Genomic DNA, 25,103 nt, shown 5'->3' on the forward strand with positions numbered 1-25,103 from the left:
AAGAAAATGCTTCAAAAAGAATGATTTCATGAATTTTACAATAATTCATGAAGCTAACAAGGCTATTGATACAAGTCAAGCCAGATTACCTGAGTGAGAACTTGAAGGTGTTTTGAATGGTGTACAGGTAAAATCTCACATGCTTTGCATGCTTTTTTCCAACTTCAGTCAGCCTTGTTGGCTTTGTGCTTAGTTATGTTTTATTCAATGGAAATATATGGCATTATTATGGAGATTTGACACATTTTCTTACATTGTTCTCGATAAAAGTGAATACACGGGTACTTCAGTAATGCATGTATAGGTATTTTTTTCATTAATTTCATTATTCATTGAAATGTTTAATGGCATTGACGAAAGTATAAACACTGCCCTCTGGTGATGATAATTTTAAAGTACTGTGTTTGACCAGACTCTTGAATTACAAGTGATCAAACGTCTGGTTGAACGAGACTAGATCGGTGGGCACAGACGTGCATGCTTTTGTTACGTAAATTATCATGTCTTTAACGGTGCAGTTTTAACCTCTGTGACTTGTCAACTTTTTTTTTTGTGGTAAGACTGAATAACGGGAAACTGACACAGTAAATATCTCAACTATAAATCCAAATTAAGTGTCTCTGAACAAAACGTTTTTAAATGAAATAATTAAAGTTTGCCAAATAGATTGGAGTATCAGGAAACTCAAATCCTAGCAGAAGTGAACTTAATTGCCCCAAAAAGCTAACAATACCTGTAGGATGGCTTCCCCCTCTAGCTACCAGCAGCCTCTGTCGCACACCACCCTGGATACATAGTTTTAAATGCCACCAACCCCGCCTCCTGAAATTGGTTATGTAGGACAAACTACCGATACTCTCGTGCCCCCACCAACATTCGGTGAAATAAAAAGTAACATGGCCCTGTCTATAATTTGTACGCACTCTACAACCAAGCTAGATACATTGGAACGAATTATAAAGCTCTCCACAAGATAAGGATGGCACCTTGTCGAGAACATACGGCTATCACTTCCACTCAATAGCTTTCCCGTTAACCCTTCTATTTATGCAACTTTCCTTCACGTGAGCTAGAGGAGCCTACCGCTCATAGAAACCCTCCCTAAAAGCCCCAAAACAGACAGGGCGGTGAATGTCCAGCTACTATCTAAGTGCGTGCTATCAACATACATCTCTCCTCCAAACGGTATGGAAACCGGCATGTCTCCCGAAAATTGTATCATAATTAACCTCGCATTATTACAGAGAATACTTAAATCATTGGATTACTTAGCTAGACAAAACACGTCTTACCTGTATTATATCGGGAGCCAAAGTGCTGTATCCCAGAAGCCCTCTCGATCATTTCCGGTAGCGGCCGGTAAAATAAACGGAACGCAACGCCCAAAACCTTGGTGCGTTACATATGCTCCTTTGCGTGAGTGTGGCGGTGTAAACAGTTGAAAAATCCCTTCATATCAACATCACGTTTCAGCCGTAAGTACTTGTTTTCCGCAAATATATCTTTTCATATTAATCAGTTGTGTGTGACGCTCGCAATAAAGTAATACAGAGTTTTTAAATACGCAAGAGAGATAATTAGTGGTATGTGCCAAGTAGGTTCGCCAAAACATCAAGTTGCACAATGTTCTTGTTGCCCTTCCTCAATTTAAGTCGCGCTAACAATCGACTCGTGTTAAATCGATATATTCACGTTATGTTTTAGGCATCTCTCACTTCCTGACCAACGGTTATGAGATATAGCGAGCGTGGCGACGTTGAACGTTGCGCGCAAGCTGTTGCGTCACCAAACGTTATTGTTTTTTTTAGTCGGTTGCGGTACCGTCTGGGTACTATTTGCAGTAATAATTGCACAATGATTCGCTTTTATTTATTTCCAAATGTCTTCCTCATTGGTACCGTCTCCTTTTCGAGACAAACAAAAATCGTTGGAATTGGTAGTTACTGTTCTATGCTGATGCCCCGCTTTAACCGAGTATTGGTGGGGACTGGTTAGTCTGCTGTCAGCATAAACCGACCAGGTGGAGTAATGTCGAGCTGCCGTGTCCGAGTTATGAAATTTCTCTGACGCTTAAAGATAGCAAATTCACGAACTATTCTCTTGCACACGTGCATACATTTCACACACAGCGGCAGGTTCTCAAATGACTATAGATGTTAATATGAACACTAAATACGATGAACAAAACAAAATCCACTATCCTACCACCAACTATCTTAATGACTTCTATAAATCACAACATAGCATGATAGCATAGACTCACCTTCTTTGTGTGGAGGTCTCTAAGGTAAAGGGCATGCACACCTTGACATGACTAGAATAAAGATAAACGTGAGTTTACATACACTAAACACGGATTACTACAGAAGTCCCAAAGTGCACCTCCAGAGACAATAGACAGGATATGGGAATGAAGTATGAGAAAACTATTTTTGTGGAACCGGCAGAATCGGAAAGGTATCTTTGAGGTGTTTGAGATCAAGGATTTGTTTGGTGTTTATCGTCACAGCTGAAAAAAAATGTGGCCGAGAAAAAAACGCTTCGTCGGTAAACATCGAACAAACAGGTTGATTAATTCTTGTACATTCGATGTGTAGAATGATTAATTGTAAATTCGCGTTTAGTTTAAACTTTGTTTTATTCACATAACATAATTATGTAATACATAATACAAATATGATTATACATAAATGAATTGGAGACAGAAACAAGTGTTAATAAACTTATATAAATCTGTTACCTTTCATCGTAACCAACATTATCAACTATAGCTTAGGGATAGTGACGTGAATAAATAACAGGCCAAGTTAGAAGAGAGTTGGGGAAATGCAGTGTAAAAATATGGTACGTGTACAGAATGCGCGTTTGAATATAAGATATCAATCAATGTTGTATATATTCTTTGTTATATCTTATAGAATACTGAACTAAAACAAGAGTACGACTGATCTGTGAAATTGCATCAGTGAATTAAATAATAGACTCGCCAGTGAAGTGGACTCGTCGAGTAGGATAAGAGTTGTTCCGACGTTTGATAGGGAGGCAGACAATGTAGTTAGTAGGGGAGAATAGTGAAAACAACTGAATCTCTGCTGGTTCATATATGTCTCTAGACTTAGCACGCCTGTTGCTACATTTCTTTGTTCGGAGGGAATCGGCCACTAATACAAATACAGAGTGGTCTATATATAGATAGCGCTGACAATTTGATCGTTGTAGAGGTCAACGACTAGTCCTGCCTATTCGTAAAATTAATAGAATTTAGTTCTGGTTTCCACGTTGACGTTTTGTCCTACATTCCGAACAAGTAGTGATTAATGATTTCCTTAAAAGCAACAGTATTGTCATTTGCACATAAGCTTTCGCATACTTTATATAAGCCTGCTATGCGATACCAGTGAGGCCAGCTGTTGGACTGTGTTTGCAGGTACACATATGATGTGGGGCCTGCAGTTGTCAATTATATTGATTTTCCCCGGTCTTCCTGACGTTTGAATTGAATGAAAGTTACCCGCTGTGTCAGTATTGTATCCCAAAGGTCGTTCACTAGTCTATCAATCTTGCTGCCACCCTGACGTTGAATTTGGCAATACAGCTGCATATTAATATGTTATTATATAACCATAATTCTTACTTTTTGATAAAATGAACATCCGTACTAAGCGTGATTATATAGCTTGAGCGAAATAGCAAATTTGTAGTTCCCTCAAACGAGAACACATTACCAGCTGCAGTATACCGAAGTAAAACATTACAAGTCACAAGCCGCAAAAAGTATCCACTCTGTCAATGACCTCTGCGCTATGGTCTCAATACCTATACTACATGTAACTTGCCGGTGTGAGGTCAGTATATGTGTTCCACCCATATTTCACCTGATTGATTCGGCGGTCTCCGTGAGGAATTCCGAAAACAGCCGAGGGAGTGTATCGGCATCCCTCAACACTGCCGAGCAAATGAGTCTGCAGGAGTATTTTCAAACTAATACTCGGCTGATGGAGGAGTAACTCCATGCGTGATCAAGGTAAAGGCGTTCTATAGGGACTTAATAAAACAGAAGTGTTATAATTGCTCTTAACTTCCGATACCACAATATGTTAGTGCTGTTTGTTCCGACTAATACTAATATTGCAATAACGTTATACTTACTTATCCACAAAACACTACATATTCGCTTATTACACATTAAAAAATGTATGAAATACATTTAATACAAATTTAAGAATTATCGTTTTCAATTGGCATATATACCCAACAAATATATACCTAATATTGAATACAAAACATTAAATCCAAACTATATTTTAAAATATTATTGTATTTTTTTATTTTTTTTTAAATATTTCAAATGGTACTTGACGGTTTGACGTCCGAAGCTAGAACAAACTCTGGCAACCTACTTGGCACACACATTTCAATTGCATCGGTCAAAACCTCTCCACAAGACACGGGCAACAGTTACGTATACTTAGTGTATACAGGACAAATCTGTCTTTTCTCCTCAACACAGGGAAAATGATATGATACTATTTGTATTTAATTTATTATTTTAATTACCTAATAAAATATATCATCAAGTAAATTGCATATATTTATTTCAATACGATTGAAGATTTTTACAGCAGGACTGTTTATAGTGTGCAGATGTCCAATACTGTTAAACGTGTCCCGGATACAAGATACTAGTATTCATATACACTGTTTAAATTGTTCGATTATCAGTAAGTGTGGTCGACAGTTGACAACCAAATGTAAAACAACATAATTAAGCAAGGCAAATGAAGGACACGGCGATAGTCCTTATGGTAATTTTACATATTTATAGTTACCTAATCAGGAACTAGTTTTAAGGCTATATGCTCGTAGTCGATTCAAAGTTTTCTTACACAGTATTTTGAATAACGTTTTTCAAATCATTAGCTAGTAAAGTAAAAAATCCTCTCTTAAAATTTAGTTTTTTAGTTTCAAGTGTCATTAATATGAGTAATAAGGGTGATGATAAGATATTGATCTGAAACATGTTTCTACAGTATATTATGCACAGCTAGAAAAGCCAGTCTTCTTACGTTCATAAAAATTGGAGAGCTACTGATTATTATTGCTTATTAAACCATGTTTATGTTGTAAGGTGATAATAATGAATTTACTATTCACGTATAGTTTATTTCAAAACGTTATTGCTTTAATGCCTTTGTCTGTTTGTATCGTGTTTGAAATCCTCGCAACAGCTGCGGCCATTTGAAGACGGTATAACCGGATGACGGGGCCACTTATATCACATCAATGCTGTAATCGGTTCAATGTACAATAAGACCTAGGCGTTGCAGCCACTCATTTCAGTGAGGATGTAAACACAAACCTATACTTCAGTCTTATTTACACATTAAATGAACCGAGCATAACATGGTAGTGCATTGTATTGACACAGTTATCCATTTGGGTTAACACTACATCAGAATTGAACCGGAGTACACAATTTAATGTCACAATACAAAAACAATTAGATGACTTCAGCCAAGGCATGATTTCAACCGAGTTCGCTGCCTGTGCACAACAAACTGCTATAGTTAACAAGGCTCGTGTGTACACAATTGTTTTTGTCGAGAGCTCGTGGAATCAGATTTGTGTTATACTAGCGCCACCGTTGCTGGTCACGTGGAGTAGTTAAGCAGGTCATCTATAGTCAGCGTGTATTATACACACTGATTTTTAGGACGTGGTGGAGACACACACAGGTAAGCTTAGTATCTTATACAAGTGCCGATAGATTATTAATACTGTAGCAACAAAATCACATTAGATGTATTATTGATATGGAATCTGAAAAAATTGCATGCATCCTGTCACAGCATTTAATTGGTGTTTGAGATTTGATGTTTAGGATGGGAACCGTAGAGTAAAGCAGATCTTATCTCCTCATGGCCTCCTGTTGTTATTTATGACATTTATTGATTTTCAATATAATTATCACTTGACTATGTGTGAAGCTTCTGTGTCTGACATGGCATTGAATTCTATAAATATATCACATATGGTTGCTGTACATTAGCCACGTTCGTATACACGGGTTCTCTATGCTTTGTATACGTATGTGTATTTGTGTGTGAGATAGAGAGCGAAAGAGATAATGCATGTGCGTGTTTGTGCGTGCGTGTGTTTGTGTGTGTGCGTGCGTGTTGAAATGTGAATTGTGAGAATGTACATTCCACATGTTGCGTTCCATTCCTGTGAGGAGTGATACACATATTACACATGTGGCGGAGTCGGATTTTTGTCGTACAAGTTTTATGGTTATACGCACCTTTTTATACCATGGCACAGGGCCACTAGGCTATCTGGAATAGCTTTTCACCGTTAGATTCCATTTTGTAATACTGTGCGTTATAGGGGAAGCTCATAATGCCTGTTTTTTGTTACAGAGTACTTCGTACACTGTTTGTTGTCCTATTTTGTCGCCATGTTGGCGGAAGTGGTTCGATTATGTAAACTGCTTTTTGATTGGTCACCGATTCCGGGTTGAGCCAGTCGTCTGCTTACTATTTTCGTCTGCTGAACACGTATAAAAGCCGGTAGTTTTGGGGTATTCGATCTCTGTACTTCTAGTCGGCAGCCGACGTTGTTGGGCATTCCTACAGGTGAGGTTCGCCTCCCTAGTACCCATCCTGTCAGCAGGATGTTCTGTTTATCCTAGTATCTCGCTAACTCCGTCCCGTCAGCGGTATGTTGTTCTCTATGTTAATTCACTAGTGTTTCACTAGTATCGTCCTGACAGCAGGATGTTCTGACCTTTCTTTCAACTAGAGTTCCTGTAGTCTAATTAGTTAATAGGGTTTGGCGAAATTATGTTGGGAGTTAGATATGTTTACAGCAGTCCTGGTGGTCTTACGCATGCACGTTACCGCTACTGAGTAATGTAGTTGGATCAACTTTACAGGGGGGGGGGTTCTGTATATGTACTTATATAATTAGGGCTTGTTGACATGTAATACTCTTGTATAATACTCCTGGGTTGTTTATATATTTAGGGACACTCCAGTAGCTATTTCCCTGGGGCACATCAGTTGTTAAACTTATCCCATATTGTTATATTTTTGCTATGTTGTCAGCTTTAGCTGGAATTTCATCTCGGATTTACAAGATATTAAGGCAATTTGATAGATGAATTTACTGTAAACTTTAGGGTTCATTTGACCCGTTTCTTTATATATTGTTCATCTATTGGTTATGACTACAGGACTACATATTATTTCATTGTAAATATCATCATTGTTTATATATATATATATATATATTAAATTGTTGAACTTTATCTACTTTTGGTGATATTTTCACTCTCTGCCATTGGCAGAATGAACCTTGGGTAGTAGGAGCGAACAGAATTGTGTGTCGCCTGTTTGTCATCATTTGACTGAGAACACAACGCGAGTTGAGGCGACAAACTCTTGTGTCATTGCCCTTAACCCTACTACACACATAATACAGCGTAATGTGGATTTATTTAACAAAATGCCATGTTCATCGCAATTTTTGACGATGTAAAATGCTCAAGCGTTTTGTTGAACAAATTTCAATGATAAAGAAATATTTACTTAGCAACAGTGTTAACGAACTGATTTATACTTTATAAATTGAATGTCACAATGGCGACATTGATGTCTTAGCCCCAGTAAAGACTTATTGCTTGTATGTGTTTTGATATTCAACTATGTGATTTTAACTGGAGACGCATGTTGTTTGTCAGCCTACCATATCGACCGAAGTAAAAGATATTCCAATACATTCTGTAACTCTGTAACAATTTTTATAGAAATATGCTTTTTGTAATATCTATTTTCAAGAAAAATGACAATGGATACAGAGCTCAAGTATGGAGTCCCAGGGTCAGAACAGGAGGCTGTCCCCATGCAAAAGGATGACGAATATGATGAGGACAACAAGGTGCCAGAGGTCAAGCCATCGTCGTTCTACGCTGAACTAAGAGACAACAAGGTCACAAGGTTACAGGTCATTCGCAGTATCTGTGTGTCGTCAGCGTACGTTGTGATGGTCAGTATCCTCGACAATGTATCAAATACACAAGTGAAGCATTCAACGTATTTAATTTTAACATTACCGTCTTTGATCAATGGCGATCAAGGACGATATATTCTTAAGCTGATGAAACCACGCATTGACGAATTTGAAATGGGTATCACGAGGAATTCCGTCGAGGTTTAGGTGACTTAACAATAATATGTGTATTCTATAAACGAGCTTGAACTTCTTTTAAGGACAAATGGGTCAAATGTCAAATACTTTAAACGGATTCTTCTGAAGAACTGACAGGTATAGAATGTTCATATTTGGCTGGTAGCTTCCTGGTAAGAGCCCGACAACGTTTGTGAATGAATATGACATTGACCTACTTTCAAGGTCACAGGAGTAAAAAATGTCAAACGCTTCAAACGACTTCTTCTGAAGAATTGAAAAGGTATGGAATCTTTATATTTGGCTGATACTTTCTTTGGATTGAGGTCGACGAAGTTTACGAATGAAAATGACCTTCACCTACCTTCAAGTTCACGGGGGTCAAATATGTCAAAAACATCGAATTACTTCTTCTGAATAATCGAAAGGAATATAATCATAATATTTGGCTGATGTCTTCTTGTGATAGAGCTCATCAAAGAATGCGAATGAAAATGACTTCAATCTACTTTAAAGGTCACAGCTTGGGATAGAGCCAACAATGTTTGAGAAGGAAAATGACTTCGAGCTACTTACAAGGCTACAGGGACAAATATGTCAAAACACTTCAAACAACCTCTTCTGAAGAACCGAAAAGCATTGAATCGTATCATAATATTTGGCTGGTAGCTTCAACGGATTGAGCCGACAAAGTTTGCGATTAAAATATTTGTAGTGCAGTAAAAAATTTAATGAGAGTAATTTTCTATGATTGCTTAAACTGGGCTTATTATCTACACATACAATGCGAATGCTTTTAAAATTAACCATTTTATCTGATTTTATCTTCACTACTCACATGTTTGTTAAAAAAATAAAATAAATGAATAAATCACCATGGCCCTTAAATGACCACAGCCGTCGATGGGCCGTTAAACATAAACAAACAAACAATCTTGTTTACATATGCCTTACAAAGCGACTTTAATGGTCGAAACGTGTGTGTTCGCCTATATATATTTCACATTTTAAACATTCAATTATATGCAATTGACAACAGCTGTATGCTTATCAAGATAATGAAGCGGCTGATAGCGGCGTGCATACTACATTAATAACGTTAACAATAATAAAAAGAAAATATTTTTACAATATAAAGGGAAATACAGTAATTTAAGTAGGAATATCTTCCATGTTATTTTTAATTTTTTTTTATCTGTTTACTGTTTTCGCCGACCACAATAATACAGTGCCTTACGGCAAAGTTATATTATTTGTTTAGTATGTAACGTATATAAACACCCGTTGTACAGTAACATCTTTGATGCAGGAAAGGTATATACTATGGGGTTTTTCTCGAAACCCCTTATCGTACATTAGTTTTCACATTCATACCATAAAGAGAAAATCAAACATTTTCTCGTAACATGTTATTTTTCTGAAAATTGCTGATGTCTGATTCTTAAACAAATATTTGTAATAAGAAGTCGATTGAGAACTCATTGAGCACGTACTGAAAATGAAAGTCCGCGAATTTACATGAAACCATGAAACCTAATTACTAATAACCACAGCATTGAACGATCTAGCTTTGTAGCAGTGCAGGTTATTTGGACTATGACCATTTTTAGATAAAATGTTCTGACTGTTTATAGATTAGTCCCAAAAAGTCGTAATGGCTAAAATTAGACAAGAACTCAAACGAAAGTTAGATCTCTGTATTTATAAATAAACAAACGAAAATATTAACGTACTGGAGTCCCAACCGTTACCTTTTATAAACAGTTTATCTGATTCTTTCTTAGGGGTGGATAAAAGGTCAGCTTGGTCCAGCATTTCCGGACGTCATTCGCATTTCTGGGGTTGATCTTCAGAAAGGATCGGCTTTTATGACAGCATACTACACAGGTCGATTCCTGGGATCTTTACTAGCAGGGGTCATTTATTCTAGGATGAATAAATTCCTTTTATTTGGGATTTCTTTGGTTATGTTTGGTCTTGTTGTGGGCTCCATACCGTGGTGCGTTCTCTACGAGCTGATGATCTTCGCTCATGTCGTGCTGGGTATCTTTGGAGGTATCCTAGCTGTTGGTAAGTTATTTCATTATTTGTTGATAATAATCAACTATACCAATGTTTATCTCAATATTTAAGTATACCAATGATGATCTCAATATTTAAGTATACCAATAATGATCGCAATATTTATTTATACCTAAATTGACCTGAATAATTAGGTATATCAATGTTGATCTCAATATTTAAATATACCAATGTTGATCTCAATAATTAAGCGTACCAATGTTGATCCCAATAATTATTTTTTCAAATGTTGATTTCAATAATTAAGTCTAACAATGTTGATGTCAGTAACTAATTATACTAATGTTGATCTCAATATTTAAGTCTACCAATGCTGATTTCATCTTGCCTACTTACCGATCTTTTATATTAAAGATGACTGGTCCGACAAACAAAAACAAAGTATCATACAACGAAATCCCGTATGTAACGACAAATAGTCCTCAATGCTCTGAACGTTTGATGACATTTCCAGTGGTGTGTTAAATATATTTCCTCGATGACATGGCGTCATTATATATGATATAGTTTCTTGTCGTGCATAGACGCTGACAGGAAATGTTTTTTTTATCAGAAATAAAAGCTAATTATATTCTTGGGGTAATGAATTGTGAGTCAAACCTTTGGCAAAGCATCGGATATTTTACTAAATTTCTGAACCCATCGAGTTGTATATTCTATCTACCCATACGCCATTAAGAAAGGAATGTTTTATAAATCTATTGATGACTATTTGTCCGACGCAGTCATAAAATAATTCTCTGAGGAAGTATTTAGTGTGTAATATAAAAATTCACTAAAACAATAAAACCTATTGAACCTTCTGCATTAAAGTAGAGAGTCTCTTTATGCTCTTATGCAAACATTAGACATTTGACATCGTTTATGACCTTTATTATCAGTAATAGCCAAAACTTTCTCGTAAACTTTAGTTAGATACTTATCTATGGTATACGAGGCATGTGAATCAGTCCATCGGGTTTTGAAATATATGCCTAAAGATTAGACAGTCCTCGGAGTAAGTTTACTTACACTTACGTCGGTTCAGCTGTCGTTATAACTTGCACTTTGTTTTGATATGACATCAAACATTCAATAAATATCAAAACGTTTAAATTGATCATAACGTTGCTTGTTAGAGTAGTATCCGGACAGCTAATTCCTAGGAGTAGCTAGTGTCTGCTATGATTATTTCAAGTAAAAAAAGAACGATTCTGTAATACAGCAATATTTTCTTTATTCATGCATGTATACTATTGTTGTTTTGAAATTTTTCAGCAATCTATTCCGAGTCAGTGCTAATTTGGGGACCTACGGGAAGAGGACGCTCATACCTTATGATTCATGGCGCGATATCAATCATTGCAAGTGTACTCGCACCTATAGCGACAGGACCATTCCTCGCAAAGAGACATGCTTATATCTTCAATTCGTCTTCCTTGGCTCCAACCAACGTTTCAGTCGCTGATAACTCCACATCATCCGTTGCGAATATTAGCTTTGGAAGTCATTATAATGAAACCGCATTACGCGATCCTTATGACAATCCATCTCAACTCTATATTGCATATTCAATTTCAGCTGGACTGTGTATGGTAATTGCTCTGCCTTTTTTCAGATTGTTCCGATTTTCAAAATCCAACAAAATGTCATTCGTCACAAAGGAGAAAAACAAATTCATAGGAACTTTTTCGATATTTCTTAAACGTCTTCAGTTGTTTAATGTTGGTGTCTATAGTTTATTCCATAATGCAGTTGATTTTACCTTTACGGGATATCTGAGTACATTCTGCGTAAAATATCTTCATTGGACGAACATGTCAGGAGCAATGCTCACGTCTACTGCCTTTTTTACCAGACTTTTGGGAAGTATATGTGGCATAGTTCTTGTCCGTTTTTTCAAATCTCATACACTTTTATTACTGTCGACTACTGCATACACACTTGGATTTGTAGGACTAACTGTAAGTGCACATGCCTTCAGCGACGTTGGTGTCTGGGTATCTGTATGCGTCATCGGAATCCCCTTTGGTCTTGTCTGGCCAAATTTCTTGAGTTGGATAAATGCAAGTTTGATTCCAGTTAGAGGCGAAATATCTAGTTTTATAAATGTAACGGCATTTTTAGGGGCTCTGCTTGCGCCAATGCTATTCGGTTATATGATGGACGAAGTGTCGCTTCTTTGGTTTTGCTATCTGTGTGTAGCGAAGTCTATAGTTAACATCATAAATGCCTTTCTGATATTATGTTACTCTAAGTTAATGAAGAAGTAAATGTAGTATATTATTTCTTGTTTAAAAAATCATAAAATACTTACACGGTGTGATTCCAATCCGCACCGTATACATACGTTATAGTTGCTGTAAAACATCTTAGAGGTATTAAAAATGTAGATAATAATGGAAACATCTTCCTTTTCTGCTTTTTGATTTTCAAATGACGACTATGCTCATTTTGCGTTTCTTCATTTATTCTTTGACTGGAAATTATGAACTTAGCCACCACAGATACAATGGTAGGGGATGTTAAATGCTAATCCAGAATTAATAAAAGTTACCTAGATCACTGTTACTTCTAAAATCAAAATGATAGAACTGATTAAAAAAGCTAAAAATTGTCTTATAATGCATCAAGGTGAATTACTGATATTTTATCAGTTTCTTCGTTCTACTATCTTGAGCTTGATATAAGCGTTTCCTAACTTCAAACAATGCTACGGAGATACTGAATTAACGGGAACTAGTGAATATTCATCAACACTGTCAACTTTGATGAGTTGCGAATCGGGACAGAATGGTACGAAACGACATATTTTTTTACTTAACCATTTTTTTGGAAACCATGGGTTGTAAATAGCAAGTTCCGATTCACTATTTGGAATGTCTCCGTTTCCTGTAGTTGGTTTATGCCATACATCTATGCCACGTTCACGTCTTGTCCCTAAAAGGGAAGGAAATTCAATTTGAGCTACATTTTTTGTACAATAAAAAAGGACCTGGTGTTTATAACCTATTTGTTATCATGTAAATATATTTATCGTATTGTTGCTTATCAGATATTAGGTCCAATCTCGTCAAACAAATATAGCTCACGGGATGGCATAAATATATAAGATACATGTAATAGTATTATGTTGTCAGTTTGGTATTGGTGGTGTTTTCTATTCGCCTCATTTAAAGCCACATATCTTTTTCTGTTCGAATGTAAATGAAGCGATGATAACTTAAGGTGTTGTTTTGGTTCACCTGTACAACAAAAAAAAGATATTCACTTCACGGCTGATAACAATTTTTTTGAAAGTCAAACTTTGTAAATAATAGCAGAAACGGTAGAATTGCGTTCGTTGGTTAACCCATTGAAAACAACGCGCAGCCTTATTGTAAAGAATGACGACATTTTGATAACTAGTTCTTCTACACCTTTCGTTATATTTGTGATCCCATGATACACTTAGGTAACACCTCTAAATGTCAACATCGTCACAAGTAGTTAGCATGGTTTGTACAACTGTAGCAATTAACATATCTTGATACCGAGGAATATTGTGATAGTAAGAAAGTTACTCATCATCAAGCAGTGAGACGATTAAAAACTTTGTATTGGAATCATTTTAAACGTCTTTTATGAATTTTATATATCGCTTACATTGGTAAAAAAACCCATTAAAGTACAAACTGAAAAAATAAGTGTGTAATTATGCTGTCATATCAGTTAGGTCCATACACATGGTCGAACTGAAATTTGTTCTTGACACGGTCGAGTTATAATAAGTATATACAAGTTTTTTTCCTCTTTCTTTCTTGTTTCTTGCTGATGTATATTTGTAGCAAATATGATATTTAGTTATACGATGAAACACTCCTTAAAGAGATCCTCATTCAATGATATCGCAAATTTGATAGTGAAGAATCTGTAACATCTGTGTAAGGTAGACAGACAATTCGTTACACGAGGGTAAGCTTTTTTAAGGTTAGCATAACATTTGTGACAAAATTGATGACGTTACCCAGGTTACGCTGAATGATCTGATGACGTAATCAGAATAAAAATGAGTGTGAGCTTTATTTCCCTTGGAGGGTAAGTCGGGTTTATCGTTTACTTAGCAAAAATACGAGAATACACCGGGAACGTGTGTGAGGAATTGTCGTGACAGAAATGCCGTGATAAAGAAAGACTATTGGAAAGTAAACTTACCAGGTACTGTGTTGTCAAGGAAGAAGGCGAGCACTCCTCCACATAGATTCGGGTTTACAAGCAGCGTCCTTATAATGTTGTCGTAATAGGAATCACCTGTTAATATATTTGATTTCAAAAAGTTGTAAATGCTTAAATAATGCATTATAAGGTATACTAAAATGTTTTTTTGTTAAAATGTTCAACAATGTGTTATTCATGAAAAAGGGTTTTCTCCCCTTAACCAATAATAAGTCGTGACTCAATGATGTTGTATACCTAATTTAGGCAGGTGGCAGCACAGGTTTTTTGCGTATACTGGACGTGTGTCGAGTCATTTGACTATCACTACCATATAACAAAATGAAACATGTTTAAGTAGCTTTGTTGGTATAATAAAAGCCAAAAAAACACACGTTTACAATGTTCTGGCAGGGTATATTGTGAACATATAGTTTGTCACAGAAATGATGTGTTGAACACCAACAAACGGAACAGTTGCATCGATTATCCAATCCTTTCCAACATGTAGATTCAAAATCCAAACATAATGAATACAAACCAACAAAACACCTTTCCGTAACAGGATGCTCATAATGTATAGATAAACCTTACTTTTACTAATAACTGGAAAAGAGCGGATTGATACCCGTACACATATCTGATAGACAGCTACATATTTAGATCATTAGGTATGCAAAAAAGCATTTCTGTATCCACATACTTAAACTATTAAAATATTAATTATTCTCAACATCTTCAAAAACAATTTCAACCGTGACGTTTTGCAAGTTTATATTGTACGTACTTACCTGTACTGATTCCGTCCGGTTCATCTTCTATCCATTTCGGCACCATGAGTCCAAGCAGGAGCGAGGTTCCGATAATAGATATATTTCGTGTTGAGGAAAGGGATATAAATTTGAGATTAGACAGGATAATACCATTAAACATGCCGTACAAGACAATAATAGAACCACCGAGAACTGGATAGGGAATGGACAGGAATACTGCAGACACTTTACTGACCACTCCGAACAGCATGTAAACAAGCGCCAACCCCACAAACAAATCTCTACTGGCCACCTACAGTAAAGGAGAAATTATAAAGTCAACAACATTTACGTATATCACCTCAGCTGTGTTCTATTAAAATTTGCCCACATACACGCTTTACAATTTCTAATGTGTTTTATAACTCAAAACTACGTCTTTCTACATCAAATGCACTTAGAATAATAATATTAGGGAAACACTAACCTTTGTTAGCCCAATGGTGCCTATGTTTTCTCCAAATGTTGTTGTCGCATGACCACATCCGACGGCTCCCGATATTGCAGTACAGAGACCTTCAATTGCTATACCTCTGTTTATTGCATTCCGAGGTGGAGGAGGCAAATTACAAACCCGTGCGCATGCGTAATAGTCTCCGACAGAGTCGAGAATAGATATCACCGTTGCTATCAAAAATGCAACAAATACTCCGGTGTTGAACAAAGGTGTACCAAATTTATCTGAAATATGACATTTCTTGCTGTTATTTTAACTACTTGTAAATGTTCGTAGAATGAAAACAAAATACAGCAAAATAACAAATGTTCAACGTTATATCAGTCTAGGACTATCAGCTTATACGACAAACGATTAATGATACTGATTAGTCTTTTTCTGAGAATATTGTTAAGGCACTGTCTAATTAGTTATTAAACAGATTTTATTTATATCCAAATACCCATACATGGTGGCTTAAAATGAATGAATCAATTGCATCGCTCACTTGGGGAAATTGAACCAGTTTGCATCACTGACAATATTTGGCTGTGCATCAGTACGGGCTTGGTACGAGTAATGATCTTTATTGTCAGTCAACATCCCTGTGTACGTTAGCACTGCAGACAGACCCCAGCCCGCAAGCATGCCGATCAATATCTGCAATATGCATATTGATATATTGACGATAATTTTCTTTTTAGCAGAAATAAAAACGTTGGTATGTACAACGTACGAAGCAATATTTGTCTCTGGGTTTTTTTTCTCATTTAATATTCGAAAGAAGTTGGACAGGTATCGCCATAGACTTCAAGTCACTCTTTGCCATTGTAATTTGGTGATAAGTGTGTGATATTGTGCGATATTGTGCTTTTCAAATGCCTGGTGATAATTAGATATTCAGTTATAGCATACATCTAATGACTAATGTCTGATAAAACATCAAATCTTGATTTGAAGCAACTACTAAAAAGTATCTAAACGACTTGCGAGCATCAGTATAAATAATTAACATTTTTCAAGCATTAATATCAGGCAATATTAGTGAAAGTGTTACCGAGCACATCTGATGGAAAGGCATCCAAACGATATGTAATCCTTTCTCTCTTGACAGGAAAGGTATCGGCATGTTCTTGTGTCCGAGATACAGTGAGAGGATAAGGATACCGCTGCAGTGCTAGTTAAACAAAATGAATGGTTTGCAACAGCACAGAAGTTTATATACGAGTTAAATATGATAATACTCTTCGCATGAATAAGGAGTTAAGGTTCATTTCAGTTTGCATATACAAAACGATCAGCTGCACTTTGAAAAGTGGATACCGAACACAGAAACATAAGTAAGAAGTTCGATAGTAATTGCAATTAAGTATTCTCTCTTTGATCTAAGATAAGACATATCAGAGAGAAAACCCTACCAATAGATTCGAACATCATAGTCTAAATAAAAATAGCCAGCAACTTTGAAGAACAAGATAAAATATTTTAAATTATTGTACAAAGTGTATGTCCATTCTGATTATAAGCTAGTGTAGAAGAGCACAATTTGAAACCAAAATGGTAAGCGAACGGGCGGACAAAAGGAGGTTTTATTTGATTGGCTTAAACGTCCTATTGACTGGTAGGGTAATGTTAGGACGTTAAACCGAGTTATAATATAGTTGAACAGTACATCCTTGTAAGACATTAAAAGATGTCGGTATTATCACGAAAGTTGATAATATTGCTTCAGATTCCAGAAAATGGTCTAGTTATATTGATTATACATACAAAACGACGTTTCTTTCTGTGTGAATGCAAGCAAATAAATGTATAAAAAGTTGCATAACGGGAACAATTGGTACTTACAACATCGACACACCCCAATGACAGCCAGCAAACTTAGCCGATGCCATACCTATGTACACGCAACTCAGCAAAATGGTAGGAACGAGAGTGACTGGTCCAATATACCGTAGGAAGAAACCAACAGCACCAGTCGCTCCAATCAGGCAATGTATGATCCCAGTTACGATTAGAGATCCCTGGAACTGTGAAATATTAGATATGTCTCTGTAGTATTTTGCATACATGCAGGTTCGGACTTACCCTTCTAGAGAAGAAAATTGTACTAATATACTGTAAATGTAATACGAAAGAGATGATGTTATCTGGCACTGCGGTTATAGCGTGTGTTAACTGTAGTATTGGATAATTTTACAAGTGATGTAAAAGTGTTTTGAAAACACATGCTGTGTGTAGTAATCTATGTCGTTATATATATATTTATAGTCTACAACGGCATTCACAAACTAAGCATTGTTTCCCTAAGGTGGAGTTATCTTACCATAGAACTAAGTCGATTATGCAAATTTCCTGCGAATGAGACATTAATGTTTCCATATGACATTTGTATCCGCTGATCAGACTAATGTATAAAACATGTATGACGTATTCACAGAATACTTCCCATCTGTAATTCCGTCTTTGCGTATTGCAGAGTTATCTTCTCTTGAGAGCAGGTATTGATTGTTACGTCATTGGTTTGTGAGTGAAAATTACGTCGTTTTCTCAAAATTTGATAACTTTACTCTCACAAAAAAAAATAACGTAACAATCAATACCTGCTCTCAAGAGAAGATAACTCTGCAATACGCAAAGCCGGAATAATGCTTCCGTAACGAAATCCTTGCGCTTTCTTTTGACAATTTGGCAACTCTTCGCTTCGTAGTTGACGCGGTAACAGTTTTTACTAGCTTACACTTCCAACAGCAAGTGATTTTGTTCACACTGAAATGGCTTGAAATGTGAATGCGTTCGTAGCTATGACGCAGACGGAACCCCGAATAAAACGTTGGTAAGACAGGTAGAAATCCCCATAACTATCTTAATTTCTTTTATGAATATTCATGTATATAAGCAAAATAAGATCGTCCATAAGGAGACTCACTTGATATGTTTATGAAGTATTTGAGAAAAAAAACCTTCACCGAGATGTCGCTTGAATAAAGGTTGATTTTTAAATAAATTGAACCTTACGACCATGTCCTTGATCACACGTGACGCAGCATTATACAAAAGGACGCAAGTATGAAAAATTCCTCAATTTTTGCTCATTTATATATTAATGGTGAAATATGTAAAGAGAATGAAAAAATGGTAAAGAAGCGAGATGATTAAATCAAACAAACCTCTCTCAGTTTAACTTCACTGAGTTCTCGCTGTGCCGTACTAGTCATGTTTGCTCGCTCCATACTGGTGTTGGACGTAAGTACGCCTTCTGTTATAGGCAACAAAAATTGTCGAATTAATTCATTGTGTTTTGCTTTTTATAATTTAGCTAAACGAAAAGTTATGGTAATTCATGTAATCGCTATTAGAAAAAAAATCCAGGATCTCCTGGATCCGATTATTATTATAATTAAATTTATCCAATACAGCGTATACATTTACCTAATTAATTGGTCTTCATCTAATAAAAATTACACTATGAAAGATTGCACATGCTAAGCATGAACATTCATTTTAACACTCACAAAAATTGCATAAAAAATTAACATGGATTTTTCGCAATATTGATGAGACAACTGTCTGCAACATGTATACCAATGTTTTCAGAAAGAGATATCAGACTTGTCTGCACTGTCGTCATAACGTCTTTGCTTATATATCAGTTTAAGAAATCCGTATCCAGCGAACGTGTGTTTGTGCGGATCCAGCGCCCATATTGAATCATACTGTTTGTATAACCTATGAAACCTGTATGTTTTCAGAAAGAGTATACAGCATTTCAATCTGATTAAAATAATCTGTTACATGGCTCCGCCTGAACATCTGAATGTGCCGCGGTCAGGGTCACGTTCAATTGACCTTTAGATGAACCAATCAGAGGCGCGCTGGCAAAAGTTTGCAAGCGAATCGGAATATCATGGTAGATAGATAAATAGCGAGGGGGATCGAACAGATTAGTTTTCCAAAACAAATATGGCGGCGGGAACTGACGTTTCTACGACCCCAAGGAAAACGTACCCACTGGGTAATAATTGCGTAGGCAACACCCCCATACAGTCTTTCTTCTCTAATAAAGCTTCGATTTTTTTTCTGTTCGGGTTTCAGACGAGCAACCTCAAATAACTTCAGAACTTTCGCATCATTCTCATCAATGTCCGACATATTTGTTACAACTCCTAGCGCCCTTTTGGTCAAAATTTAAAGAGTGTTTATAAATATAAAGGTCACCTGAACGTGACCCTGACCGCGGCACACTCAGATGTTCAGGCGTAGTACGAAGTTAACGAAGCCATGTAACATATGATTTTAATCAGATTGACAACATTTCTAAAACAAATATGTATTTATTAGTTATTCTTTTAAGACTTATAGATCTCAATACATGCCTTTTGCTATACATATGTTCTTGTCTATCATTTTTAATGCCAACATTGGGATGATATACGCTGCAACTGGTCCTTGAAACAATGGAAGCCTAATAATAAACACAAATCATTATCGATTAAAAGTGAACTTGTTGTTAAATGCATACGATATATATATATATATATATATATATATATTGAAAACGAATTTAGATTTCGAGCTGCTATTTCGTTTATTTTATTTAATATTGATCATTTCACCATTGGCTGTTCCAAACCAAAAATATCTCAAATATGTCCAAAGAACATCAGACTCCGGGGGTCGAGCACGCTTACACCAGCACATCAGGAATGACACTCTTGTTAAATAATGTAGTCATCAAAGCGACCATAAGCAATACCAACTATGGTTCAGCACACGCAAAATGTCGGTTCCATTTTGTTTCGATCATGTAAATACCTTCAGTTCTTATTTGAGGCAAGTTGTTTTATTATTCCTCATAGATTTTACAAACTTGTTTGATTGGTTTACACACGTCACATGACAGGATTATAAAACATCGAGTCTCCCTCACGCGATCCATTTTACCTGTCGAGTATCCCCCCTCGGGACCCCTCACACATTATCGGACTAGCTGTCTCTCTTTGTTAGACTCTCATACGGCCGATTTTTTCTGAACGACACCACAATCATCAACAATGGCTGGGAACGAGATATTCCACCTACCAACAGCTGAAGCGCTATTACTGTTGTTTAATTTGATGCAAAATAAATACACTAACAGTGATAGGTATTTGTATTATATATATGCTACCAGACCTAATGAAATAGGGGCGAACAGGTCAGTCCGAAGAGTGACAACAAAAGGGCTCGTAACATTGCCTAATGTTAATGCATTTTTCTTATATGTATATAACACAGACTCCACTGATGGAATTTTCGGAATAATAAAACAGTTATTGCCCTGGTGTGAGGGAGACCTGAAGAGTTGTTCCCCTCGATAAATCATGTTTCCCTCGGGCTTCACCTTCGAGAAACATGATTTATCTCGGGGAAACAACTCTTCAGGTCTCCCTCACACCAGGGCAATAATCGTATAATAAGAGCGTAGCTCTCGGGCGCCTAAGGCGCCCGAGCGAAGCTCTTAGATGGTAACACATGCGTGCGTAAACAGAATTGTTTCCCCTTGCTACACGTTGCCTTTATTATTTTTCGTCCGAAAGTAGACGTCCAGTGGGGAAACAGGAAGTGTATCCTTGAAGCAAAGACACAATTTTAACCCATACATGAACATCTTCATATAGTGAAAACAATCTTCATGTTTTATTACTTGTTTATTGAGATAAAACTAATATACATTCTGAATCAAAAATTCTATCACATAAAATCTGATACTAACAGGCGTGAAACTTCATTCGGAGATTATCATACTATGACGTCACAAGCACATCACAATCCATCGGCATTCATCGGTTATTTCCGGAAGGATGAAAAATAACCGGAAACTTCTGGAACTGATGTCCGTTGGTATTTATCTCATTGTCGGCGCTTCAAGATTTTTTCATTCAGTTTTTGTCACTGGCACAAAAAGTAAAAATGGGGATAGTTTCTGGAGATCCTTTTTGTCATCAACCATGTTCTGTTAATATTTCTACCGGGAGATATCTTCAAAAAGAGCCGGCACTAAACCAATAGGTCAACATGTACATTTATGTTTTCATCAGCTTTTGATTTCCAATTGTTGAGAATATAAACGAAAAATTTAACATTTTTGAAAGTCTGATTATAGACTTTACATAATTTATTTATGCATCACCACTCGTCAAAGAAACAATGGTTAATGCATTTATGACGAAATTAACAATAATTTTCCAGACAACCAACCCGAGTTCAACGTCCTTTTCAGCAACGTATTACTTTTTCACAACGCGTACCGATTTATAACTAGTTACAGACAGAAACTGTTAAATTCTATTTGACATCATTACCTGTCAAACCTCGGTGAGAGTTACACAATTTGATATTCAATACGGTGTTTAAGGATGGATAAGTGATTGAGACTTCATGTCGATATAACGACGATCTCAGTTACATCAAAGTTAAACAATGTTGTTGTTTTTTAATTTTCTTTTTTAACTTACATCTCTATACATTTTCTTAGACTAATTGTCAAATATGTAATATGCACTTTTTCTATAGCAATTAACAAACATATGACAAAAATTCTTTTTGTGCCCTGACGAAAGCACGCAGAGGATTTAATTCTTAATGTGGGAGGTAGCTAGAGTATGCGGAGAAAACCCGCATGGTCGGGCAGGTGACCGGGATTGAATCCGGCCATTTTGGTGAAGACAAGCGCGCTATCCACTGCGCCACCCAACCCATCATATACGTTACGCACAAGAAGAAATATCTACTTTAGCTTTGACTGGGATAAAATGGCGTCATTGATGTTAAAAATATATTGTGAATACATTTTTACCAATCATCAATGATACAAATATCTACATACGGTAAAACGGGGCAAGTTCGACCGCCCCTGATATTTTTGTTTTTGAGCTAATATTTACATCTTTAAGGGTCTTAGCAGTTTAGTTGGCTGGGCATTGAACAAAAAAATGGTGAGAAAAACTCTAATGTAAAATTACTTAACAGGAGTCAAATACTATTGAGAGGGTAGAAAGAAAATCATGATCTTGCTTCTAGTTATGCGAACTTTTTGAAACGGAATTGCTACTTTTTACAGTCAAACGTGTAACACACTGACAGCTTCAAATGATAATACATAAAAGCCAAGCCAATCACTCACTACTACCATATTGCTGCACGATAAGAATTTATTGAAATATCTATTTTGGGCCTGAACAGGTTCGGCCAATGATACCGTGGCAAGGTCGGCCCATGTAGTTTTAAAACACATAAAACGTCGTAAAAATGGCGGTAAAATCTGATATTGCATGCTTTATGACGTCATAATTAAGCTGATCCAATGGGGGCCGAACTTACCCGAATGCCTGTCCGAACTGACCCCATTTCGGGGCTCGTTCAGCCATCCGATCCTTCGACAGGAAAAGTTACATAATATTCAAAAACGGACGACTTGCTGCCATACTTCCTAGAACGGACTCTCATAAAAAAAAAAAAAAAAAACGGGGAGGGGGGGGAGGGGTGTTATGTCGGTCTAAATCTCATTAGAGATTGTGTTTGATTGTTATTCCTCAATTTGGTGACTTTAAATAAAGTTTATCTTATCGCATTCTGAAAGCAGTATTCTGAATCAGTAAATATCCGAGATCAACAAAAGCTACGCTCTTTTAAGGCTTTTGCCTTTTCATATTATAATATACTGACACACAACGTATCCTACCGTACTCCAACTGTCACCATAAGTAACGTCGTCACTCCACTCATAAACAACGTAGCACTAAGAAGATAGGTCCGGATATCAAGAAAGTCAGATGCGCACGCAGCGTCGGCGACAAACAACGACACGGTCAGGGCCGTTGGCAGGGAGGACAATGCTTGCTATAATAGAGGTGAAAATAGTTAAAGTGATATTATATAGATGTGAAAACGGTCCTAATCAGTATTACAAACATTCATTGTTTGTACGATAATAATAAAAGAATGTGACGTCAAAATCTCTCCTGTACAAGCGAACAACGTCACAAAAACGTTTCGTTCGAAACAGAAACAAATAAATAGCAACAATACAAATGCATCATAGAAATCTATATAAGATCGAATAATGTATTCAAAACCGATCTAGCCATATTTAATTGGTTGTTCTGTGAATGGCATTGATGCACTGGTGTCATAGTACAGAACCCTGATATTTACCCACATGTTTGTGCTAATACAGAACTTTTCGGTGTTATCTCAATTAAATGTTGTCATACGACATCAAAATAGCAAAACTTGAGTAAGGAGAAATATGAACATTTATTGACAAGATAACAAGATTTTTTATTAACGCCGCATATTTATAACAATACAATATCAGCACTGTAGTGCTATTCTTACGACCTGATACGTATCATATACTTATGATTATTGTTATAAAATAACATGATGTATTGGTGTGTGACAAGCATAACATGTTTCACCAACGTCAAGGAATGCCATCAACTCTGATTTGACACAGTCACAAAACGATAATACTTGACATCAAAATAAAAGGAAAGGCATCAAATCAAACATTAACACCGGAGAAAAAATCCTTGAAGATATTTATACGTAAAAAATATGTTCATTTGACCCCAGTGACAACATTCCACTTGAAAATGTTATCTAGATTTCGTCGCAGTAACCGTTTAGTCTTGACATACAGTGGGATTGTGGTAATTTTAGAAATCGAAACCAGTTAACCTATTTTATCATGTTCGAAGTACCCGTAAATAAATGCTTTTCGCCACAATCGTTGTTTTGAGTCTTTTGCATTGTACTGAATAGTCTATCCGGATGTACGTACACGTGATATCGGCATTGTGTATCAACCACAACGGATGGCAATATGCGATTTTTTATAAAAAAAAATCCATCCAATTAATCCACAGATTTTACAAACGAGAGATGGAAGAAAACACCAACTTATACGTACAATCTCAACATGTATTACACATTCTAGATAGAAAATACACCTTTTGTACATACAATACTCACACTGAAATGAGAAACCACATATCCATACAAGAAGTATACAGTATTGACAGAAAATAATCTATTTGTATCTGTGCATAAATCAATGATGCGAGATAGAAAATATCTAGCCTATACGAAACAATGTTAACAGAAAACCAGCATTATGTAAAGATATAACAAATTGTGCTAACTTTATATTTAAACCCAACTTACCTGAAATGCAAAAACTATGGTCAAGACAAAAGGTGGACTATCAGCCACGTCATATAACATCTGCTCCTGTCCTGTGTCTGATCTCGACATATCCTCGACACATTCCAGTGGCTCGTTACCGTTATGACATGGGTGGTATTCCTTATCACCATTCTGTGGCCGATTCTGGTTGAGTGAGTTCTTCATCATCACGCTGAAAAGTA

General features: G+C 36.3%; 2 protein-coding genes across 3 annotated transcripts; one reads left to right on the forward strand and one right to left on the reverse strand.

Annotated features, from left to right (window-relative positions):
• The first annotated feature begins 5,402 nt into the window (after positions 1-5,402).
• LOC110466580 (sodium-dependent glucose transporter 1-like) lies at positions 5,403-12,934 on the forward strand. Of its 2 annotated transcripts, none has more exons than XM_021523165.1 (4): positions 5,403-5,735; positions 7,839-8,046; positions 9,972-10,257; positions 11,527-12,933. In XM_021523165.1, exons 2-4 carry the CDS (start codon positions 7,843-7,845, stop codon positions 12,519-12,521), a joined length of 1,485 nt encoding a protein of 494 aa, XP_021378840.1. In that variant the 5' UTR covers positions 5,403-5,735; positions 7,839-7,842; the 3' UTR covers positions 12,522-12,933. The 2 variants fall into 2 exon arrangements, with proteins under 2 accessions (XP_021378840.1, XP_021378841.1); XM_021523166.1 differs by lacking the exon at positions 5,403-5,735 and adding an exon at positions 6,547-6,718 and having other exon boundaries at positions 11,527-12,934.
• A 9-nt stretch (positions 12,935-12,943) lies between these two features.
• Positions 12,944-25,086, reverse strand: LOC110466553 (solute carrier family 23 member 1-like). The gene is made up of 7 exons (XM_021523109.1): positions 24,901-25,086; positions 23,414-23,571; positions 23,053-23,105; positions 15,682-15,935; positions 15,234-15,507; positions 14,443-14,538; positions 12,944-13,188 (listed from the first exon to the last, which is right to left on the reverse strand). Exons 1-7 carry the CDS (start codon positions 25,084-25,086, stop codon positions 12,962-12,964), a joined length of 1,248 nt encoding a protein of 415 aa, XP_021378784.1. The 3' UTR covers positions 12,944-12,961.
• Positions 25,087-25,103: the final 17 nt, after the last annotated feature.

Source organism: Mizuhopecten yessoensis, unplaced genomic scaffold, assembly GCF_002113885.1.
Source record: "Mizuhopecten yessoensis strain PY_sf001 unplaced genomic scaffold, ASM211388v2 scaffold11137, whole genome shotgun sequence".
In the NCBI taxonomy this organism is placed as follows: domain Eukaryota; kingdom Metazoa; phylum Mollusca; class Bivalvia; order Pectinida; family Pectinidae; genus Mizuhopecten; species Mizuhopecten yessoensis.

Coding starts and splice junctions, on each gene's coding strand:
- LOC110466580 (XM_021523165.1), top strand. CDS start 7,843: ATGACAATGGATACAGAGCTCAAGTATGGAGTCCCAGGGTCAGAACAG. Junction 8,047..9,971: donor CGTCAGCGTACGTTGTGATG/GTCAGTATCCTC, acceptor ATTCTTTCTTAG/GGGTGGATAAAAGGTCAGCT. Junction 10,258..11,526: donor TGGAGGTATCCTAGCTGTTG/GTAAGTTATTTC, acceptor GAAATTTTTCAG/CAATCTATTCCGAGTCAGTG.
- LOC110466553 (XM_021523109.1), bottom strand. CDS start 25,086: ATGAAGAACTCACTCAACCAGAATCGGCCACAGAATGGTGATAAGGAA. Junction 15,936..23,052: donor CAGTTCGGACAGGCATTCGG/GTAAGTTCGGCC, acceptor GTCATATTTCAG/ATAAATTTGGTACACCTTTG. Junction 15,508..15,681: donor GCACCATTGGGCTAACAAAG/GTTAGTGTTTCC, acceptor CCTTTACTGTAG/GTGGCCAGTAGAGATTTGTT.